Source organism: Anopheles gambiae, chromosome 2, assembly GCF_943734735.2.
Source record: "Anopheles gambiae chromosome 2, idAnoGambNW_F1_1, whole genome shotgun sequence".
NCBI classification, from domain to species: Eukaryota; Metazoa; Arthropoda; class Insecta; order Diptera; family Culicidae; genus Anopheles; species Anopheles gambiae.
The window spans coordinates 27757428-27776493 of NC_064601.1; the positions used below are offsets into that span (position 1 = coordinate 27757428).

General features: G+C 43.9%; 1 protein-coding gene across 4 annotated transcripts in view; it reads right to left on the reverse strand.

Annotated features, from left to right (window-relative positions):
- Positions 1-18243, reverse strand: part of LOC1273145 (NGFI-A-binding protein homolog) — a 29389-nt gene extending 11146 nt beyond the window's left edge. For 2 of the 4 annotated variants that reach the window (XR_009764974.1, XM_061646073.1), the window contains exon 1: positions 16807-18243. Coding sequence is in view for 3 of the 4 variants with exons in the window: in XM_061646073.1 (XP_061502057.1) it covers positions 16807-17263 (457 nt within the window). In the remaining variant the exon portion in view is untranslated. The remainder of the gene's footprint in view (positions 1-16806) is intronic. The other 2 variants (XM_061646071.1, XM_061646072.1) reach the window with 2 other exon arrangements.
- Positions 18244-19066: the final 823 nt, after the last annotated feature.

Consider the following 19066-nt stretch of genomic DNA (forward strand, 5'->3'; position numbering starts at 1 on the left):
CGAGTTTCAACCCCGAAATAACCGAAAAAAAGAAGCCCACCACTCTGTGGGTCGCAAACCACACCCTTCCGTGCAGGAAACACACCGTACACAGGCAAGGACGCAACAGGAGTTCAACTGATTTTGCGGCTGGAAGTAAAACCGGTAGCTGTGCTGAAAGGAGCACTGCGGGAAAATCTTGTCAATCATCATAGTTTTTGTTTTGTTTTCTCGTCTGCCAAAAGAACATGCCATTGGAATGTGGTCCAACGGGGTGTATGAGTAAGATCGCGAAGTCCATCACGTTTGTGACGAACGCATGCGAAGGAGTGTAAAATATGCGTCGATTTGGACTTGCATGCGAACGTTTGCCTAAATATTTGCACGCCACCGAATCCAAGCGAGAGTGAAACCTTCCGTGAAGGAGAAGGTAGAGAAGGAATGTTTTGGAGTTTGTTACATTTGTTTTTTCATTTGCAATCTTAGACTTCACCAATGAGAGAACGTTGGCGGAAGAAACCAACGAAGTCCACGAAGAGAGAATGAACGAACTTGGTGGAATGCTTTGGTAACCATGTTTGGAAAAATATATGGGAAGAACAAGTAATTAAAGTTTAATTGCTAGTCGCAATGACTCCCATGTTTGGGTTGGTTTCGATGTGCTGTTGTTGTAAATTTAAGAATGCATGGCATGCATAAGGTATGACTATCGAGCATTTGAAATTGGTTCAATTAATCGTTTCACAATAGCGGTAGGAACACAGTACGTAAAATAGTTTAAATTACACTTATATGTAACATTCAGGGCGCGTGCTTTCATTATTAGAGGAACATGAATTGAATCATTTTGAGGGTAGGGAAGATCATTCTTGAAAACTTGATCTTTCACCTCCGATGGTTCGTCATGGAAAGACCAGGTTGTTAATCGTTACACTTTACTTAGGAATTTGTGGAATAAGATATTTGACTTATTTATAGTACCCAAATTTTGATAAACATTCAATCCGTTGCTCATTTAATACCTAATCATTACAAAATATGGTTCATTTGATATGGAATTGATTTAATCTTTAACACGAAATTCAATTATCATGGCAACACTGCCGTCACTATCTTCTCCATTCATTGCGCTATAATCCTTTCATCGTGCTTCATGGTATCATCATAGAGAGCACCGTACAAACTACCCTCACCCACCGAGAGCGACGATAAATAATGGCGTGGTTCTAACCACCCCATGGAAAACGGCCCACCACCAAACCGAAAAGGGGTAATTCACGGTGGTTTCGGTGGGTCGAGTGTGGCTAGAAAAAAGTGCAAACTGCACCCCTGATTGCGGATCTTGTTAACCCCGCGTACTCATAAACCAGCGTGCGCAACGGTAGTCTTAACAGGGAAAAGGGTTATCATAGATTTGATTAGACAAACGAGACAGCAAAAAAAAAAAAAAACTCCACAACAGCTCAATGAAACGATTAAATTGTTGCATGTAGTTTGCCTGAAAGTTGGTTTTAGTAAAGAAGTCAACTTTTTTTTTATTTCAACTCTTCAATTTACTGTTCATTCTCATCTGACAACACTTCATTCTTTCGTGCGGCAAAGCCCTCCAGAGCGTGCTGGGTGGAATTTGCATACTGCGGGTGTAAAAAATTGCCACTATACCGTGTGGTAAGACCCTAAACAGCAGCCGGGGCCCCGGGGAAGGTAAATTTGTTTGGGAAAATGTTTATGATGACTTCTGTTTGCGCGTTCTGTCCGCGAGTGGGTTGTTGCGCGTGAAAGACTCGATGATCGCGTGAAAACGAGTTTATATTACAAAACGTTAAGCATACTGGAGGCAAAAAACAGACAAAAAAACACGATCCGTAAAAGAATACCTCTTCAACGGGAACACATTTGTCGAGCCGCATCATTTGTCGTGCAATCGGGTGGGCTTGTAGCGGGTAAAGAGGCATAGATGAGGATCCACTTTTTCTGCCAACCACTTCCAACCAAAACTCGATGAGCTAATCGGTTAACCAACAATTAACCCACCCTTCCCAGGGCGGGTTTTGTTAGCGTTGTCAAGTGAGAGCAAATACTGAATGAAGTTGTATCGCTTCTTTTTTGTTTTCTCTATGTGTGTGACCAATGTTTTGCTTTAGGGAGATAAGAATCAGCGATATGATGTCTACGCAGATGGATGTGTGCAAATTAATTTACAATTGTATAGGCTATTAAAGCGTACTTTGATGCAATAGAAAGTGGTTATTCATGCAGTGATCGGTTCTACTAGATCGCAAGTTCCATACTTCCATTCCATCCAGATGCTATAACAACGCATCCGAAAGGTTGATGCGTTTTACTGGATGTTGCCAGGATCTGGCAGGTAGAAGTAGCAGGTTTTTTTCCTTCGACAATCTCTGCCACTATCCCTTTATTGCGAAGGAAGTTAAGACCTTGCTCCCTTATGCCACAATGTGAGGAATAGGAAGAAAAAAAAACCTGTACACTGTCTGTGAACATTTGCTTCTCATGGATGTCCCGGACCCGGGGAAGGATAAACGCCTGACGCAAGGGATCCTGCGCCGTGTCTTAGGGGTAGATCTTATTTGCATATCGAGTCCGATCTGGCCCGTGGAAAGAATATCACGGCGTTCGTTTTTGGGTAGCCCGTGTGTATACGTATGAGTTTTTTTTTGCTGCTAGGATCTTCATTTGTCATTTGCTTCTTCTGGTGGACGTGATGTTTGGGAATTTTTCACTTTCGCTCTCATTTCCCGCCGGAACCTGGAGGATAACCCTTTTGTTTGATTTCAGAAATGGTCTTACTTTTTTTTTGGTCAATATTGGTATTTGAGGGATAGCTTTTTTTTGTTTATTTAATATGATTTTAAGTTTTTTCTACGTTGCTGTTTAATCTTGCGTTTATTCCTTTTGGGCCTGTTTTTTTTTAGTAGAGACCGAAATTTGAGTATGTATCTTGGGAGGAACTGTCCGAATGGGTCGGTTCTCTGGTAATTGTTTAAGCAAGACACCGTGAGAACAGTGTCAGGGTTTGTTCGCTCTAATGTTCAGACTGCTTTTTTTGCCATTCGTAGATAGAACGATTCTCATCGTCTTATCGTGAAGCTCCTTGTGATGGAACTTTGCTTTCGATTTCGTGTGCCCGCGCCAAGGATGCGTTTTGAAGGATGCGTAAAAAAGTTATTTGCATGATGGAATATTTTTTGTACACCAGCAAACCAATCTTGCTAGCACACCCTTTGCCAGTGTTTAGATTGGTTTTGTAGGATTGTGCTGCATTCGTGGTTATCATGGGAAAGTGTATTTTTTGCCGTAGAAATGTTTATTACAAAATTATATGTTACTGAAGTGTGTGAATCTTTCATTCGCGAAGCAAATCCGGGAGTAAGTTGATTACACTCGGGGTACGCAAATACGGGAGCACAACTCTGGATTTCAAATGTCATCATTCCAAAGTAATTTAATTCCTTCGTTCAAACAGTTGAACCTTTTTAAGGAGTTTATTGTTATCTACATTATTTAGTCCCAGCTCGGATCAAACAATACGACTTATCGGCTGCCTGGGACTTTCGATTTCGCAAAGATGTCCCAATGAAAGTAGCTCATCCTCCACTAGCGAGCAAATTTTTCAAGATATTGCCTTAATTCTTAAGTCATCAAACTCCCCTTAACATTTCGGCAGAGGGTCTATTCAGTATGTATTTAGCACCTCATTTCGGTGTTATCCACTACTACTGCACTACTAGTTTATATTATCATATTCTCTTGGCAAAGCAATTATATTCCATAATTACTTCTTGACGAATTTCACTTTAGTATGGCTACCATTTCCGATAAGTTTATTATATCCTTTTAGAATTGTATACAGTGTAAACCAAACACCGCAAGAATTAATATACCGTCTCGCAAGCTTCTAAAGCTGTCCGGATTTATTGTCACACGGTATACGGATGGCACCATTATGAAAGTTTACAAAAAATGGTGAAACAATAAAAAAACTCTCTCGGAAAGACCAAAATTCACATTCCCACAGCATCTCATTACCATACGCCTGGCGATCATGCGTACTCTTTTGAGGAATGGTTGTTAAAATACAATAGACACATGAAACAAAAAAAAGTTGTAGTAAAAATTAAATACTACAAAAAACGCGTAAAACAAAAAAAAAATAGTCATGTCCTCCCTGTAAGAAAAAGGCCTACGTATAGCGTAAAAAGATGCGCCTCATCATGCATACGATCATCAGCATTAGAGGGCTCTGTCAAGGTGTTTACCGGGTTCAAGGTGTTCGCTAGGTATGAATAATGGACGGTGAAGCTATCAGCTCACCAACAAAAAAAAACAAAACTCACCTTTCGATCAACATCCCTAACCCTTACGCGGAACACGCTTGCCAATGCCCATACCCTGGGGTCAGCTCGGCTTCTTGGATTTTCTCACCCCTTTTACACGCGCGCTGTTGCTACTTGCCCTTTAAGGGTAGGCAAGCTTCTTGAGGAAACCCCTGAAGACACACGCCGATGGGTCGCGTCGGGAAGGTTGGAGAAAATTTGAATAATCGTTCGCGGTAGATAGTTTTGGGTGGTGTGTGTCCTGTTTTTTTGTTTGTTCCTACGTTTCTTAGCCAGTCAGAAATGCCAGAACCACTCATCAACTCGTCCTCTTGCATACTCCCCTTTGGTGTTTGGTGTGCGAGCCGGTGAGAAAAGCGTATCAGCTCCGGTACCGGTGGGCCAGCTCTGGGTGCCGTGAATTACAGGGAGCCGGTCGCTTCCGAGGTTACGAGCTAATCATTAGGACATTGGAGATAATTTATGCGCACGGAATTGGTTTGCTCGATTGGGTATAGGTATTTTTTTGTGGTGCTGTTTTAAAGATTCTTTAGACGGACAGGTTTTTTTTGTGTGTGCTGCTACCTCTACCAGACAGCCCAAACCATTGTTTCATGTTACTTTCCCTTGGCCACACCGAGGAGAAAGAAGTCCCGTTGGAATATGCAACAGAGCGCTGGGAGGATGGGCTCCTTGTGGTAGGTGCAAGGTTTTTTTTTGTGTCTCCTTTGCCATGAGCAGCTGGCAGCGGTAAAAATGCGATCGTGATGACACGGAGGATCCTGGGAATAGGTTCAAACTACGTATTTGAAAAAGAAAAAAAAAATCCAAGCTCCTGCGTAAGGCGGTTGGGCGCTGAATGCTGTGCCCAAAAGAATCAAGACACCCGGATAGGAATATCTAAGTAGTTTTTTACATCGTTATCCTCCACCACGTTGAATGTTCTAACCTTTGAGCTATCAAGCAGCCGCAAAAAAAAAAAGAACGGTTGAGCGAAAGTTGTTCATATTTTTTTGTTTATGCTTCACAGTTTAATGTATAGAATTTTCTCACACACCGTTTAGCTTCTTGGCAGAACCATCTTACATATCAGCGTTAGTTTCGTTTAGTAAGTGGTTATTGGGACGCAAATTAATGGGCCATTTTTTGTGCCTTTCTTCTTCGATGGCTTTGATTTGATGGGTCAAATGCCTGGGAAAGAAAGCTGAAGATGCTTCCGATCTGCGATCTGTATAATTGCGATAATTATAGTGAAAATAGTTTGATGCTCAATACAGTTAGATTTGTGTAGACGGACGGCTTGTTGGTGCGATACATAAAAACGTTTTACCGTTAGATGGTTTCTGAAACATAACACGAACATAGAAAGTTTGTATAACTTTTTTGAGGTAGAAATGCGCATTTACGGTGGGTCTTAGGTGGATATCATATTTAAGGTCCACTAACAGATCATAACAACAATAAAGTTTGTTGATAAAATGTGTTTAGAGTATATCAAATTTATCTGATGCTCAATTGCGGCATAGTTCACTATATAGTTCAGGAGGAATAATTCACTAACTAATGTTCAATTGAGGAATAGTTAAATAATATTTGTTAAAAAAAAAATGTTATTACATATGATTCGTGTTTCATATTAAAAAAAAAAACAATGTATAAAGGAAAAAGGATTTACTGCTTATAAGGCATTACAAAATGGATGCTATCTTCTTACAAGACCAGATGCAAAAATAAAAACGCTCGAGGTTTACACTCACCCACAGCTCCCACCGCTAATGGGCAACCATTTTAACGCTCGCACCACTCGCAAGATGCTTTGAATTAGCGGCACCATTCGTGCGATGGGTGCAATCGTTTTTTTTTACCACGGTCCTTCTAACACCCTTCCTTTGTCAGCGTAACTGCCAGCTACAATGTCGGACATTGAAGTGAAAGTTTTAAAAGATAGTAAAAGGGTTGCAGCAAATGCTAAGTGGCATAATACAGGCATCAGTGGGTGGAGGGGGATCTTCCACAACACATACAGACTCACATAAATCGTTCACACAGAAACGCCGCAACGCAGGCCGAGTTTCCTCCCTTAATTACAAATTTTTATCATTTTTAATTATTTTTCTCCTTTTCTCGCCAATCTCGTCCAGTCGTGACAGCGGCGATGCGCTTCCGTCAACCGATCACCAACTGCGTGCGGAAGAGGGTGCTTCTCGCTTCTCGACAGGGGTGGGTTATCCGGTTCGACGAATGTAACCCCGAAGGAAGGAAGAAACAAAAAAAGATAGACACCACCATCACCAACACCACTGTTAGAAACAAAAATTACGAAAATCACTCTGATTGGCCAGAGTGCTGTGTGTTGGGTGCGTAAGAACGTAAGAACAATACGCCCGAAACATTTTGCATCACCCTTACTTCCTACACACAGACACACACACTCATCGCCCTGTGCATTGATATCGAAGAAATGGGAGAAAGTGGAACTGGCATCGGAAAAGTGTGTGACAGCAATGCGGCCGGAACGTATCCCCGTAGGCGATGGCGGAAGTGAAAAGCACTGATCCCAAATTCAATAATGTCGTAATTGAATGAAGATTCTCGCACCATCGGTTTCTGGAGGACAGTGGACGAAACAGCAAACAAAAACATAGCACCAACAACACAGCATAATGGAAAGGTCGGCCGAAACGTGTGACAAAAATTTTGAATTATTAGAATCCATTTCACCGGACGAGATCTGGATGGGAAAGGCGGGACCAGAGCGCGGCTGGAGTAGAGTATTTATCTTTGCTATTTTTCATGCGAAACCCTTTTTTGAAAATCGTTTCATTTGAGACGGTAAGATTGTGCATCCATTTCGTTGAGCAAACAACCGCATTAATTACGCCAAGGATGAACAAAAAAAGTGGAAAATTGTTTAATGGAGTCATTTTCCTTCGGGATTCGTTGCGGATCGTTTTGCACTTGGGCCTTATTTGATGGATGGCTGGGTGAATGTTTTCTAATAGGATAAATGGAATGATGGAAGTGTCAAAAGTTGTAACATTATCTTTCCATTGTTTGCCGATCTGTTCTTTTTGTCTTGGTCTTTTCTTGCTACATCAGAACCACTTAAGATTGGGTTTTCTGTTGAGTGGAGATTACATTGCATTATTTGATGTTGGAATTGGTATTTTGCTTTTTATGCAGTTATTAAATATTAAAATCATTAGAGTTTGATTTTAAGCATGTATCTTTAGTTGAATTAATTATAAATTAAAAAAAAAAACCTTCAATTGCGGTCTAAATGCAATGCTGCACCCAAATGAAGCACTTCCGCTTGGTCCCATCGCGTAACAGGGTTTCCAATGAACAATTGCCGTTACTCAAAATTACACACCACGCGAACGCAATTTACATATGGCATAATTTCTGGAACGCACACAAAAGTATGTCAACTCACCCGTTTGTGACAAACCAGCTGACCCAAGCTCGGCTGAGGTTCTACCGGATACGGCAATGTACAGCAGATCGACCAACCACGAACCACCATCATCATCCACCGTTGCACAATTAATCGAAAGAACATTACACGAAAATTACACCCTTGACCCTTACAAGCAACGGCCTTCCAGCTGGTCCATCCCGTACGCGCAAGGGACACCGGCACGAAGGGTAGAATCGCAAATATTTGGCAACGTACACGTGCTCGGTGTTCTTTGCACCGCACCCGGCAAACGGACACGTGCCTTAGGCACCTTGTGTTTCCTTGTGCAGTTTCTGTTAACGAGCCAGCGGAAAGATGTTTCATCTTTTCGCACCTCCTTCCGCACGGGGCATTGCGGTGAAGCTTGCGGTGAGGTACAATGTAAGGGGGTAAATATTTGCCGAAATATAGTCATCACCCATCGATCGCCTAATTCGCGTCATACCTGTTCGCTGGGTTTTGCAGTTTACAGTTTGCAACAATGTGGTATGCGGTACGAGGGCAACTGCCGGGTGACCCGGTTTTGGCGAACCCGGTGCAACGAAATCGGCCCGCAAATGAGAGTGTCGATCGATGTTTAAGCATTTAGTTTACGGGCAACCCTTATTATCGTTATTATCAGTATGCACCCCAAAAAATGACATCACCGACCCGGTGGCGTAAGAATCGGGAGGAACGTGTTGTGCCTTGTTCCCCTCGGAGTGCTTGCGATCGGAGCGTACCGAGGATATGCGATCACACAACTAGGTCACGAAGGACACACGACCAAAACGCGACCAGGTAGACTGATCCCAGCTTCAGGTAGGTCTTAGGTCCTAGAGCTTTTTCAGGAACCCCTTGGTCCCGGGACCTTTTGCCGGGATACAAAAGGGGAAAGAAAAGAAAACGATGCCCTTATATGCTGGCGCGTGATCCCAACAATCAATTAAGATCGTTTTATCAGCGAACAGCCATGGCTTCGTCGCACTTCTTTCCCCGGAATGCTGAGGCGCGTGGCTTGCGGTCCACTTTTCTTTTGTCTTCATCACAACTTAGGAACTTCTCGCCCAAGCAGCGCATTTCGGGACCGGATGCACCACGGCTCGGGTTATGATGATGGTGGCTGTGGGCCACTGTGATCGGTGGTCACTCAAACCCTTCATTTTCGATCCTCCGAACAACCATCTGGACGGGGATGTATAACGGTGCATATTGTTCGGTGTACCGATTATTACCGCCATCCTTCTGCGTTGCATCGCTGCTCCTGCATATTGCGCAAGCGTTGTGACAGGTTTGCGTAATTTTGGCGGTACCCGCGAAATACCCGTTATGTGATCAATTGATGCGTCGCTACTGAAATCAGCCGGTGGAAGTGATGAAGTTTAAGGTTAAGGCTTGCATCACCTTCCTTCCCTTTGCGCGTTATTGTGCGGTTTGCGCGAGTGAGAGCGCGTGCGGGCCAATGTGGGCACGTGGACGGTCAGCTGCATATGTAATGAGCCGCAAACGCATACGTAAAAACGTACACGGTTCTAGATGGGAGTACCGACAGAACCTCTCATCGGCGGTACTAATTATCGCAAGCTGATTATCAAAGATAGCATGTACGTTTCGGCAGGGTGCAATGTGGATGATTCGCGGTCCAGAGAAGAAAAGGTGTGGTTCGTTCCATTTCGATGCAATTTTGCATTTCAATACAATGCATTTTCAGTTTTTCTCTATTACAGTTTTTCGGAAAAAATAGATGCTAGATTATATCTTCTGGATGGTGACTTGAATTATTTGTGTAAAGCAAACACCTTTATCTTTAGTTATTTCACGGTTACTCTTTTCATTTTCTTCGCTCAACGTATTTTTTTGTCAAACGATTTTATTTATCTGGACAAACGAATATACGATCACCGTTAAACGTTGTTCCTCTTAGACTACAAAGAAGATACACATACATTCGTAGCAGAGAAAAAATCCTATCCCTCAAACGCAATGGTCTTGTTTCTCTAGAGCTTAAAACACACACAATTGAGGAGTAGACAAAAAAAGTCCGATCCAACTGCATCAAAGAACATCCCTTACCTTGATCTTCATCTGTGACCATCTGGACAAGGCTGTTGTTTTTTTTCGCGCGCTGCGTCACTCGGGATAAGGCTCCGTGACGTACGAAGACGAAAAGGCACACCTTTGCATCCCGGCAAGTCGCAACGAGCAATAAATTGAAAGAACCACACTCGACAGCCACACACATAGGAAAAAAATGCCGTGCTATTACAAGCAACCCTTTACAATACGAACTGCTAGATGCAAGGAAACGGTGAACCATTTATTTAGATTAAGCTTTTTTTCTTGCTTTACTTTGGTTTGTTGAAATCTTTTGGATCTAAGAAAACTCGTCTCTACTTATACCGGACTGTACCGTAATGGTTATGATTTTAGCTATGCAAGGAAGCAAATTGCTCAACATACTCACAACGTGCCTTGGTTTATTTATGAAGGGAGATTTTTTTTGTACGCCAAATTGATGTCCTGCGAAAAAAAGGGTTAAGACCCCAACTTATACAAACAGCGCTGGGTCTTGCCTTGGCAGCACGACCAATATTAAGAAAGGATGAAAAAACCACGGCGTTGCATTCATTTTCAGTCCATGATTTGAGGATAGGATATTCCTGCTTTTGGAGCTGGAATGAAGTATGACGTATAAAATAATTATTTAAGATACTTTGTTCATTAGAATTATGGAAAAAAATATTGTTAGCTTATATTGCTTTCTAATGTTGAAGCATTCCTGTGTCTTAAAAAGATAAAACAAAAAGATCGTGTTGACTTGGAGTAAAAACTGCATCCAGACCAGTTTTTATTCGCTAAAAATAAAAATGATTCTATAATTACCCCACATTCTATTGGAATTAGGCGGGTAACATGGTCCTTTAACCGCGCTAAGATGCTATAGCAAAGATCAAAGAGCAAAAACACAAACATTCCATTTTCTTTAAGAACCATCAGCGGCTCCGTGGCTGTAAAGCTGTCGCGGTTATGTTTTTTGAAGTTGTACGAGCCCGTACAGTACAGTACGGTGTGTAATAAAAAAACAATCGATGCAGAAATTTATTGCCCTTTGATTTCTTGTTTTTTGCTCTACCCATATCCCAGCTACGAACATTTCAGCTGATCTGAGCTCTGCGCGTGCTGATTGCGACGCGCGGCTCTTCGATCGTTTTTCATCTTCGAGTTTGATTTTTAAAGGACAATTAGATGACAAATCAAACATCGAACGCACACACACACATCGAAATCGGAACGCCGACAGGGGGACTTGCCGATCCAAAGACAAGGTGAAAATAGTTCGCAGGGTTGCACGGAACAGCGAGCTGGAGCCACCGCCGCGAGCACGAAATAGGCACAAAAACAGAATTTTCACCGCAGCAGCCCTCCAAAACATACCGCATACGAGTTGGGCACCCCGACAAAGGAGAAGCCGCCCTTGGCAGCTAATAAAGCTGCCAATAGCCCCGCTGCAGCAACCCGGTGCGCTTGTGCATTGTTGGAGCGGTCGGGTGCGACAACAGCGATTAAGCGACCGTGCCGCCACACACCGTTTCCGCGGGACCGCGGGGCGGGTGTTGTTGCGTACATTTTGAAGGAAGCAAACAAAACACCAGTTCAACGAAAAAAAGGCTTTTGACTCAAGAAGTTTAGCTTTGATTTAAGATTATAAGATGGTGTAGGCTTTTTTGTGTGCGTTCGTGTAAAATAAAGCATTGATTTGAGCGTTTGCTACCGCGTGTGCGCTGTGAAAGATATGATGGCCTTAACATTCCTGCCTGAGCGGCGTCGGGAAAAACCGAGACACTATTTGTCGGTATTGCATTTTGTGAAAAAGTGCCTCGGAACTGTGGTATGAATGTGTGGTTTGCTCTAATTTTTTAGAACATGATCCTACGTTATCTGAAAACTACTTTTTTCGGATATTTGTGGATGTATTTTTCGATCCTAATTACTTCACTGATTCATCTTGTCCCCTTGTCAGAATCGCACTGTTATATACTTCATGAGGTCTTCCCAGAATAACGATAAGTTTAAGCTGGAACATTTACTACGCTTTACAAGCCTTATGTACGTTGTAACAATCACATTTTCCGTTCCACGCCGTACAGCATCCAGAATCAACGCAAGGGGTCAATGTGTGTGTGTGTTCTCACTCGACGACCCCTGGGAGAAATGAGATGATGCGCGCTCCAAAAACAAAGCAAACCATAACCTGAGTGACCTAGGGCCTAGCAAAGGGTTACGACCTGCATCGTCACATGGTCTGTGACTTCTGGCTAGCATTAATTTGATACCAGATCGCTAACGGTAATTTTGGAAGCGACTGTAAAAGCATTTTTTTGGTTATTGGTCTATGACCAAGCTGTACCTACCAACTATCAAAGCGAACAGCACACCCTTCTGCGTTTCAGGCTGGTTAGAGCTCCGAAACTAGAAATCTCAACCCATTAACCAGCTCGACCGGTAGCCCAATTCCTGCTTCAGCAGCACATATCCTGTGACCCGTTCCCAATCTGACCCCTCGTCATACGGTTTTGTAGCCCTCGGTCCAGCAGGATTGCGCGGAGGGATTTTGGTTGCTGCGTGACCGTTACGCGCATAAGGACGGACGGACGGACGCGATCGGATGAGTTGGGTACATGGTGATCCTTTTTTTTGCTGTTGGTTGGAACAGTTTTGGTAGGGTTAGCGTTGTCCGACCGTATTCAAATGAAATACGCTCGTTTCCTGAAGCTGTATATCCAGCATCCGGTGAGGTCGCTCCGTGATGGAGACAGCTGCTCGCCACTGAAAATCACGCGGACGACCGGCTGTGACCGCCGTGGTTTGATGGTTGATGGACTGACAAAAATAAGGTTGGTGTTTTTTTTGTTTCGCTCGGGTACTGTTACTGATTACAAACAGTGCCCTGGTGCGGCTATATTTATTAATTAAATCAAACGTGGACCTTTTCTGCAGTTCAAGAAGATGAGAAAGGGTCTAATAGATGCGTACGTGATCCCCGGTGACCCAGGGAATGACGTTCTGCTCTGCTCGCGGGCAAAGGTTTATTCGTTCAATGATTAAAATGTGAGTAGGTCATCAAATGGGACAGCTGTCCCGTGACAGTGTTTAGTTATCCTGTCCTGCAACGACCCAACGACCCACGGGTTGCAGGACTTTTGACCCTCCCGGTTGGTATTAGCGCACGATGTACCTATATACCTGTCAGGCAATCCTAAAAACGCTGTGGTGGATTAGAAGAGGGTTCGAGTGTATCGTTATATACAGCATAGATTAACAACATATTTCGGTAAAGTTTTGTTTTACATTTGCCACTTACATTGCACTTATTTTACGCATTTAAGCATCCTATTCCAACCCTACCGGACACACATCAATTTGTAACGTAAAATAGCGCAAGCTGATGTTTTTTCTCTTCTCAAAAACCAACTTGAAAGATGCGGCAAACAGTTGAGCGAGATAAAAATCGCAGTAACTTCCCGTCATTGCAAGTGGAATGGAGAGAAAAAAATCATCTATCACTGCCAACCTTTTAGCGTTATGGTTGCTGATTTTTTGTAAAGACATATCGAATGGCATTACTGTGACGCTGTTTGCTGGTCAGTCGACGGTCGTTGAATGGACACGAAAACAGATCTTCGGTAGCTTCGCAAATGCGTGCGCATCAAACTAGCGCACTCCATGAGTATGCATGAAAATCGGAAAATAGATAGGAAAATAAATGTACACCATCTAAGATGCTTGTGTGCTTGTGTGAAAGTGGATAAAGAAGTGGTAGATTGTTTCTTAGATTAATTAGAGCTACTTAGTCAGTAAGTTAGTAAGTTAAAATGATCGTGTAGGAAAATTTAAACATGTTTTAATATTGGAAATATAGCTTCAAATATTTGTAAACTCATATTCAAAGATTAGTAGGTTTAGTAATCCAAAGCTTATCTGCGTAGTTTTGTCCTCTCTGTAACACTTTATACTGTCACAAAAAATACCTTAAACCTTTATAATCCGAATCACTTTTCTCTAACAATACAAGAGAATGTTAAAAAAATATTTAGTTTATTTTTACATTAAATTTTTAAATTAAAAGTGGAATTTAAAATGTAACATAAATAAAAAACAATACAACGGTTTCAAACCCACGAATAGTATGAAATATACGCGAAGTAAGTGCAACAACAGGGAGTTACATACACCATATAGATAGATTGCATAGACAGAGAGGAGATTGCATTGCTCGACGCTTTAGATGAAAAAAAACGACTCCAAGTGAATTACTAACGACCGAAGGAACTCGTATATATGTATAAATGGCAAACAGGAAAGGCAGCAACGAAAGAAAAAAAAAAAACGATCCCATCTAAGCACAGCAAGCAAATCGTGCTACCGTGGAAGTGGAGCGAGCATTAAAAGAATATGGGTCGGCTCCAGCCATCCAACCAGGATCGGGGTGGGTCATGTTAAAGAAGTTTGTATTTTTTCTGGCCCCAAAGTCCTCCCGACACACAGAATGTAGACAGAATGGAACGGAAGGCATCCAACTATCCCACAGATTTTCCTTACTTTTCCTCGCCGCTCTTTTCCAAGATACCAATTTCACAAGCCCCAGGTTGCAGTGCAAGCGAACGTATCCGAACAGTGGAGCGAAAGAAAAATAGAAAGAACATAAACATATAAGGAAAAACACAAGTAGTGTACGGAAGCAGGGACAAAAACAGGCCATCACCGTACAGCAATGTCCAGTGCGTCCCCCAGCGCGCCCCACACCGCTGGCACAGTAGAACAAGGATGCTTTCCACGGTACTGTTCCTGCCATTGCACTTGTGCAAGAGTGCACAGAAGGGAGAAAAAAATGTCAGTGAGTGCACAAAACACAAGACTGCTTTTTTGTTGAAAAGAGTTTTTAGCTTGTGCAAATAATGCAACTACAAAAAAGGGTCTGTCCGTAGACTGCAAGTAAACCATCGGAGGAAGTGAAATGGGACATTAGGCTGAGAGGATCGGTTCGTACTCCTACGAACCGATTCATTCAATCGATTCAATGGTTGTTCTTTTTTTTCGGAGCCAATATCGTGGATGAAATCTGATCGACCAAATGGATCATTCCGCCGCTTTCAAAGGGAAACCCCTCCAAGCCAAGCTTTTAGTGTATGTATTCACTTATGAATGTGTGTGTGTGTTTTATTTGATTTCTTTTTCTCTCTTTTACCCTGTTGGTTGCCTTTTCGATAATTACTATAGCCGTGCACAAGGTTTAAAGCGCGTTTTTTGCTGCTGCAACAAACAAACTAAAATGCAAAGAAAATGTAAAAAGGCTTCATTCTGTTTCACATTTCCTTGCAGTGTTTTTGCCACTGTGTTTTTTTTCGCAAGCAAAGAATCGGAACCGTGTTAGAATTCAGGGCAACCGAGTCCCTTGGCCTGGTACTTTTTTGTTGCTCTTCTGTTGTACTTCTTGACGATTCTCTACAACCACGGACCGACATTTTTTTGCATGTGAGTACTAGCTGATGATACTGCTAGCATTGGGACGGGTTGAAAGAGACCCAGCAGAAACTAAAAAAAAAAAACAACAACCTTGCAGCAAGAAACGATGCTGCTTGTCCGTTGGAAAAGTGCAACCGTGCAGCGGGGTGTGGTGAAGGAAAATGTACACAGACATACACAGGAAAGCAGGCTGCAATGCACAAAGGAAAAGCGAACAGTGGACAAAGAAATGGGCAACCGTACGGGAAAAGCTTCCATACATGCATACATATTCCGGTGAGGTAATAGTACAAGCAACAAAACACACACATAGAGAAAATGAGAAAAAAAGCTCCCACTACGAACAAATAGACGAAGGTGTTTGAAGAAAAAAGCAGGATTTCAGTTGGAAGTTGGACAAGCATGGCAGAATGGTTCTTGTTGCTTGTTGCACACCACTCTGCTCCGTTCATCAGGCTCCATTTACCCCGGCCAGTGCTGTGTGCCCGACGTCTTTTTAGCTGGGGGTTTGGTATAATCTATAAAATATCGTAGCATAAAATACGAACCCCAACCAACGCAGGGGGGAAAGGTGGAGCCGGCTAGCAAGTCGGCGGAGTGATCTGCCACGAGGGAGAAAGCTCAGCACAGAAAAACACAAAATACCCATTCCAACGAGGGAGTGGAAGAGGGAGAGAGAAAAAAAGAGCCATTTAGATGGATAAAGGACATGGCAATGTTGCAGGACATGGCGAGCAATGGTTCCCGGGGAGAAAACGGGCAAAGAAAAAAAAACCCGGTCACGTGGGGGGAAAGGAGCCTTGGAAGGAAGGAGGACATGATTTTGAAGGGCACAAGAAACGCTTTTCCTCTGGGGTGGCTCCTGACCGTCTCTGACGTGGGGACGGTCCACAATAAAAACAACGCGCTTGCTGAAAGTTCAATTTAGAACACACTGCACATGCAGCACACAATGGCAAACGAGACGCAAGAAGTGGGGGGAAACATAGAGGCGAAAAACACACTGGCACACAGGAAAATCTCCAAGCGGAATGATTCGCAGAACGAACTACGCTCGCCTTTCATTTCGCACTGGCTTTTGGGCGGTGAAGAGCGGTGGAGACGCACGCTGCAAGAAATTGCATTCCTTGTACCCGACCGGCTACGGTATGTTCTTCTCGCTTCGCTCCGACCAGATGCACTTAAGAAGCTGGCATCCGTTTAACGTCAACGGGGAGAAGAAATGGCACGTTGAGGCACTTTCCCTTTGGAGAGGGGGGAGGGGGAGGGGGTGTTGGGATAGGAAGCTGGCGGTACACCAGAAGACGAAGAAAAACTATCCCTAATCCTCCATCGTTCAGTAATGGATGGACGGACAATACGTTCGATACTTTACGATCTGGATTAAGGGTAGATGTGCTCAGCGATTATGCTACCACTATGTCACTGGTTTTGAATGAAATGAAAACAAATCAAAGCTCCTCCCAATCTCTGCACGTTAAAAAGCGGAAACAATAAACTAAATTAAACTAAGCATGTTTTACTTACTGATGCCGTTGTTGTTGCGTCCGAAGATTTTTCCCGGCGGGCTTAGGATGGGGCTCGGTATGCAGGAGCTGCTACCGCCGGATACGTTCGAGCTTTTCACCGGCGTCGCGATGGACGGCGATCGTTTACCGTGCACGGCGATCGGGGCCGAGCACGAGGAGGACAGTGCCGAGGGGGCTACCTTCGCAGGCGCAACGGTGGACGAACCAGTGGACGTCGTCGTTGCCGTACCACCGGCCGATCCGAACGGTTCGGACGCACGGTCTGAAAGATGTCCCACCTGACCTACGGTACTAGCTAAGGGCGAGGTACAACTACTACTGCCGGCTAGCAAACTACTGCTGGCCGCACTCTCTGTGCCGATCTGCTCCGGTAGCGAGCCGGCTGCTAGCGCACTCTGCACTATCACACCACTGGGCACGGTCGTTGGTGAGGCGGAGCGGGGCTTGAGTTCCATTACCGGATGCGATCAATCGCCCAAACGTGCACGGGCGGCCACGGAAGCGGATGGTGTGGGGCGGTACGTTGAAGCACACATTCAAAGCATTGCCTAGCGCGACGCCGTATCTCCGATCTAAGCAGGCTGAGCGACGGACAGCCCTACGCAAAGCTACTACGTGCACTGGCCGTACACCGCGAAAAGCTTGGAAGCCAAAAGGAGCTATCGTACGGGTTGCAGTACTAGCAAATTTTGCCTACCGATCAACGCCCTGTTAAGCCACTAACCTACATAAAGCTAACTAAAACTATCCCACGCAAATACACGAAAGTACACGGATCCGTATTTATGCTACTCTAACTTTCCTATCATCCTACTAAAGTAATATTGTATTTATCGTATTTTTGTATGCTCGTGTATCACTTTTACGCGGCTTGTTGTTTCTTAGCGTTTGTAAATTAACGAAAATAAACGTAACAACCAATGTTCCTTATCACGAATAGGTGTCCCTTGCCTATCACGGGAGCTCGAAAAAAACAGTCACACAACATGAATGCACACACTAGCCAGCTAGCTCAGTTGTCACGTCCATTGGGGTTGGTTCCCATGGCAACGCTCAGTACACTCTGTTTCAAAAATACCGTCTTTTCACTCCACACGTCAGGCAGGATCTACCGATGATTGCACGCACTAGTTCTATTGCTCACGTAAACAAGTAAGTGCCGTAAAGTGTTGCACTAATAAAGCAAGGTTTGCTCTTCTTGGTGTTTCTACCGCACAGCTATTAACATTCCAGGAATGTTAAGTAAAAAAAAATACAACTCTCTAGTGGATGGTGCGTTTCTGTGCGACAAAAACAACACCACACGATGTCGTATGTTTGGAACGGTGAATGGGTTAAGGAGTGCCAGTGCTGGCTCTATATTCCTTGGACTGTCAACTGTACAGATCGAAGCCGAAAGAATATCTGAGCGCACAGCGCGAAGGAAAAGTCCACCAAGGGCCTCCGGAGTGGCAAGGAAAACTTCCCGTCTACCGGCTACCGGTGTTTGCTTTTGTTTGTGGTGGTCGTCGTTATCATCATCATCATCATCATCGTATGTGTTTGTGTGTATGTGAGTGTGAGCGCCGTCAGGACCATCTGACCAGTTTCCAGTACGTCTTCGATGTGGATCGGGACTGTGTTTTTTTTGTTTTATTTATTTCCTTCTCGTTTCCTTTGCCATCGAGAGGGCACGTTGCACAAGGAAACGTGGTCCTTTTTGTTTGGTGAGTAGCGTTTTTTTTGCTCGCTGTGCGCCGTTGCTTTGTTGGCCATAGCTAGTGGGCAACGTGCCGAGAAAAACCCGATCGCTAGCATGGTCGGCTTTCGGCCGATGTTCCGTTTCGTTCTAGCCAGATGCAGTTCAGCGCTCGTGCATCTCGCTTTCACTTGCATGTGTCTTCTCTGCTCTGCTAGATTCTCTGGTTATCCTGCAACCATCATCACCGTCATCACCGTCATCATCAGCAGCAGCAGCGGTTTCTTGGGCATTGGAGATCGAATTGCCGTTCCATTCCTCCGGCGTGTACGGAGCGTACGTGTATGGTTCGACTCGCGAGCCGAAATAGTGAGGTAGAAAGGGTGAAAAGACGTCGCTCTGGGTCGCCCCTTAAGAAAAAGGGGTTAAGGAAAATTCGTATCGATGATGAGAGCGACCGAAAGCGCAGAGATGAGCAGAAACCAGAAGCAGCAATTCCATGGCTACCGGAAAAAAACACATGAACCCTTTTGCGAGTTTTTTTTGTGCGTGTGATCTCGTTAAAAAGGGACGGAATATC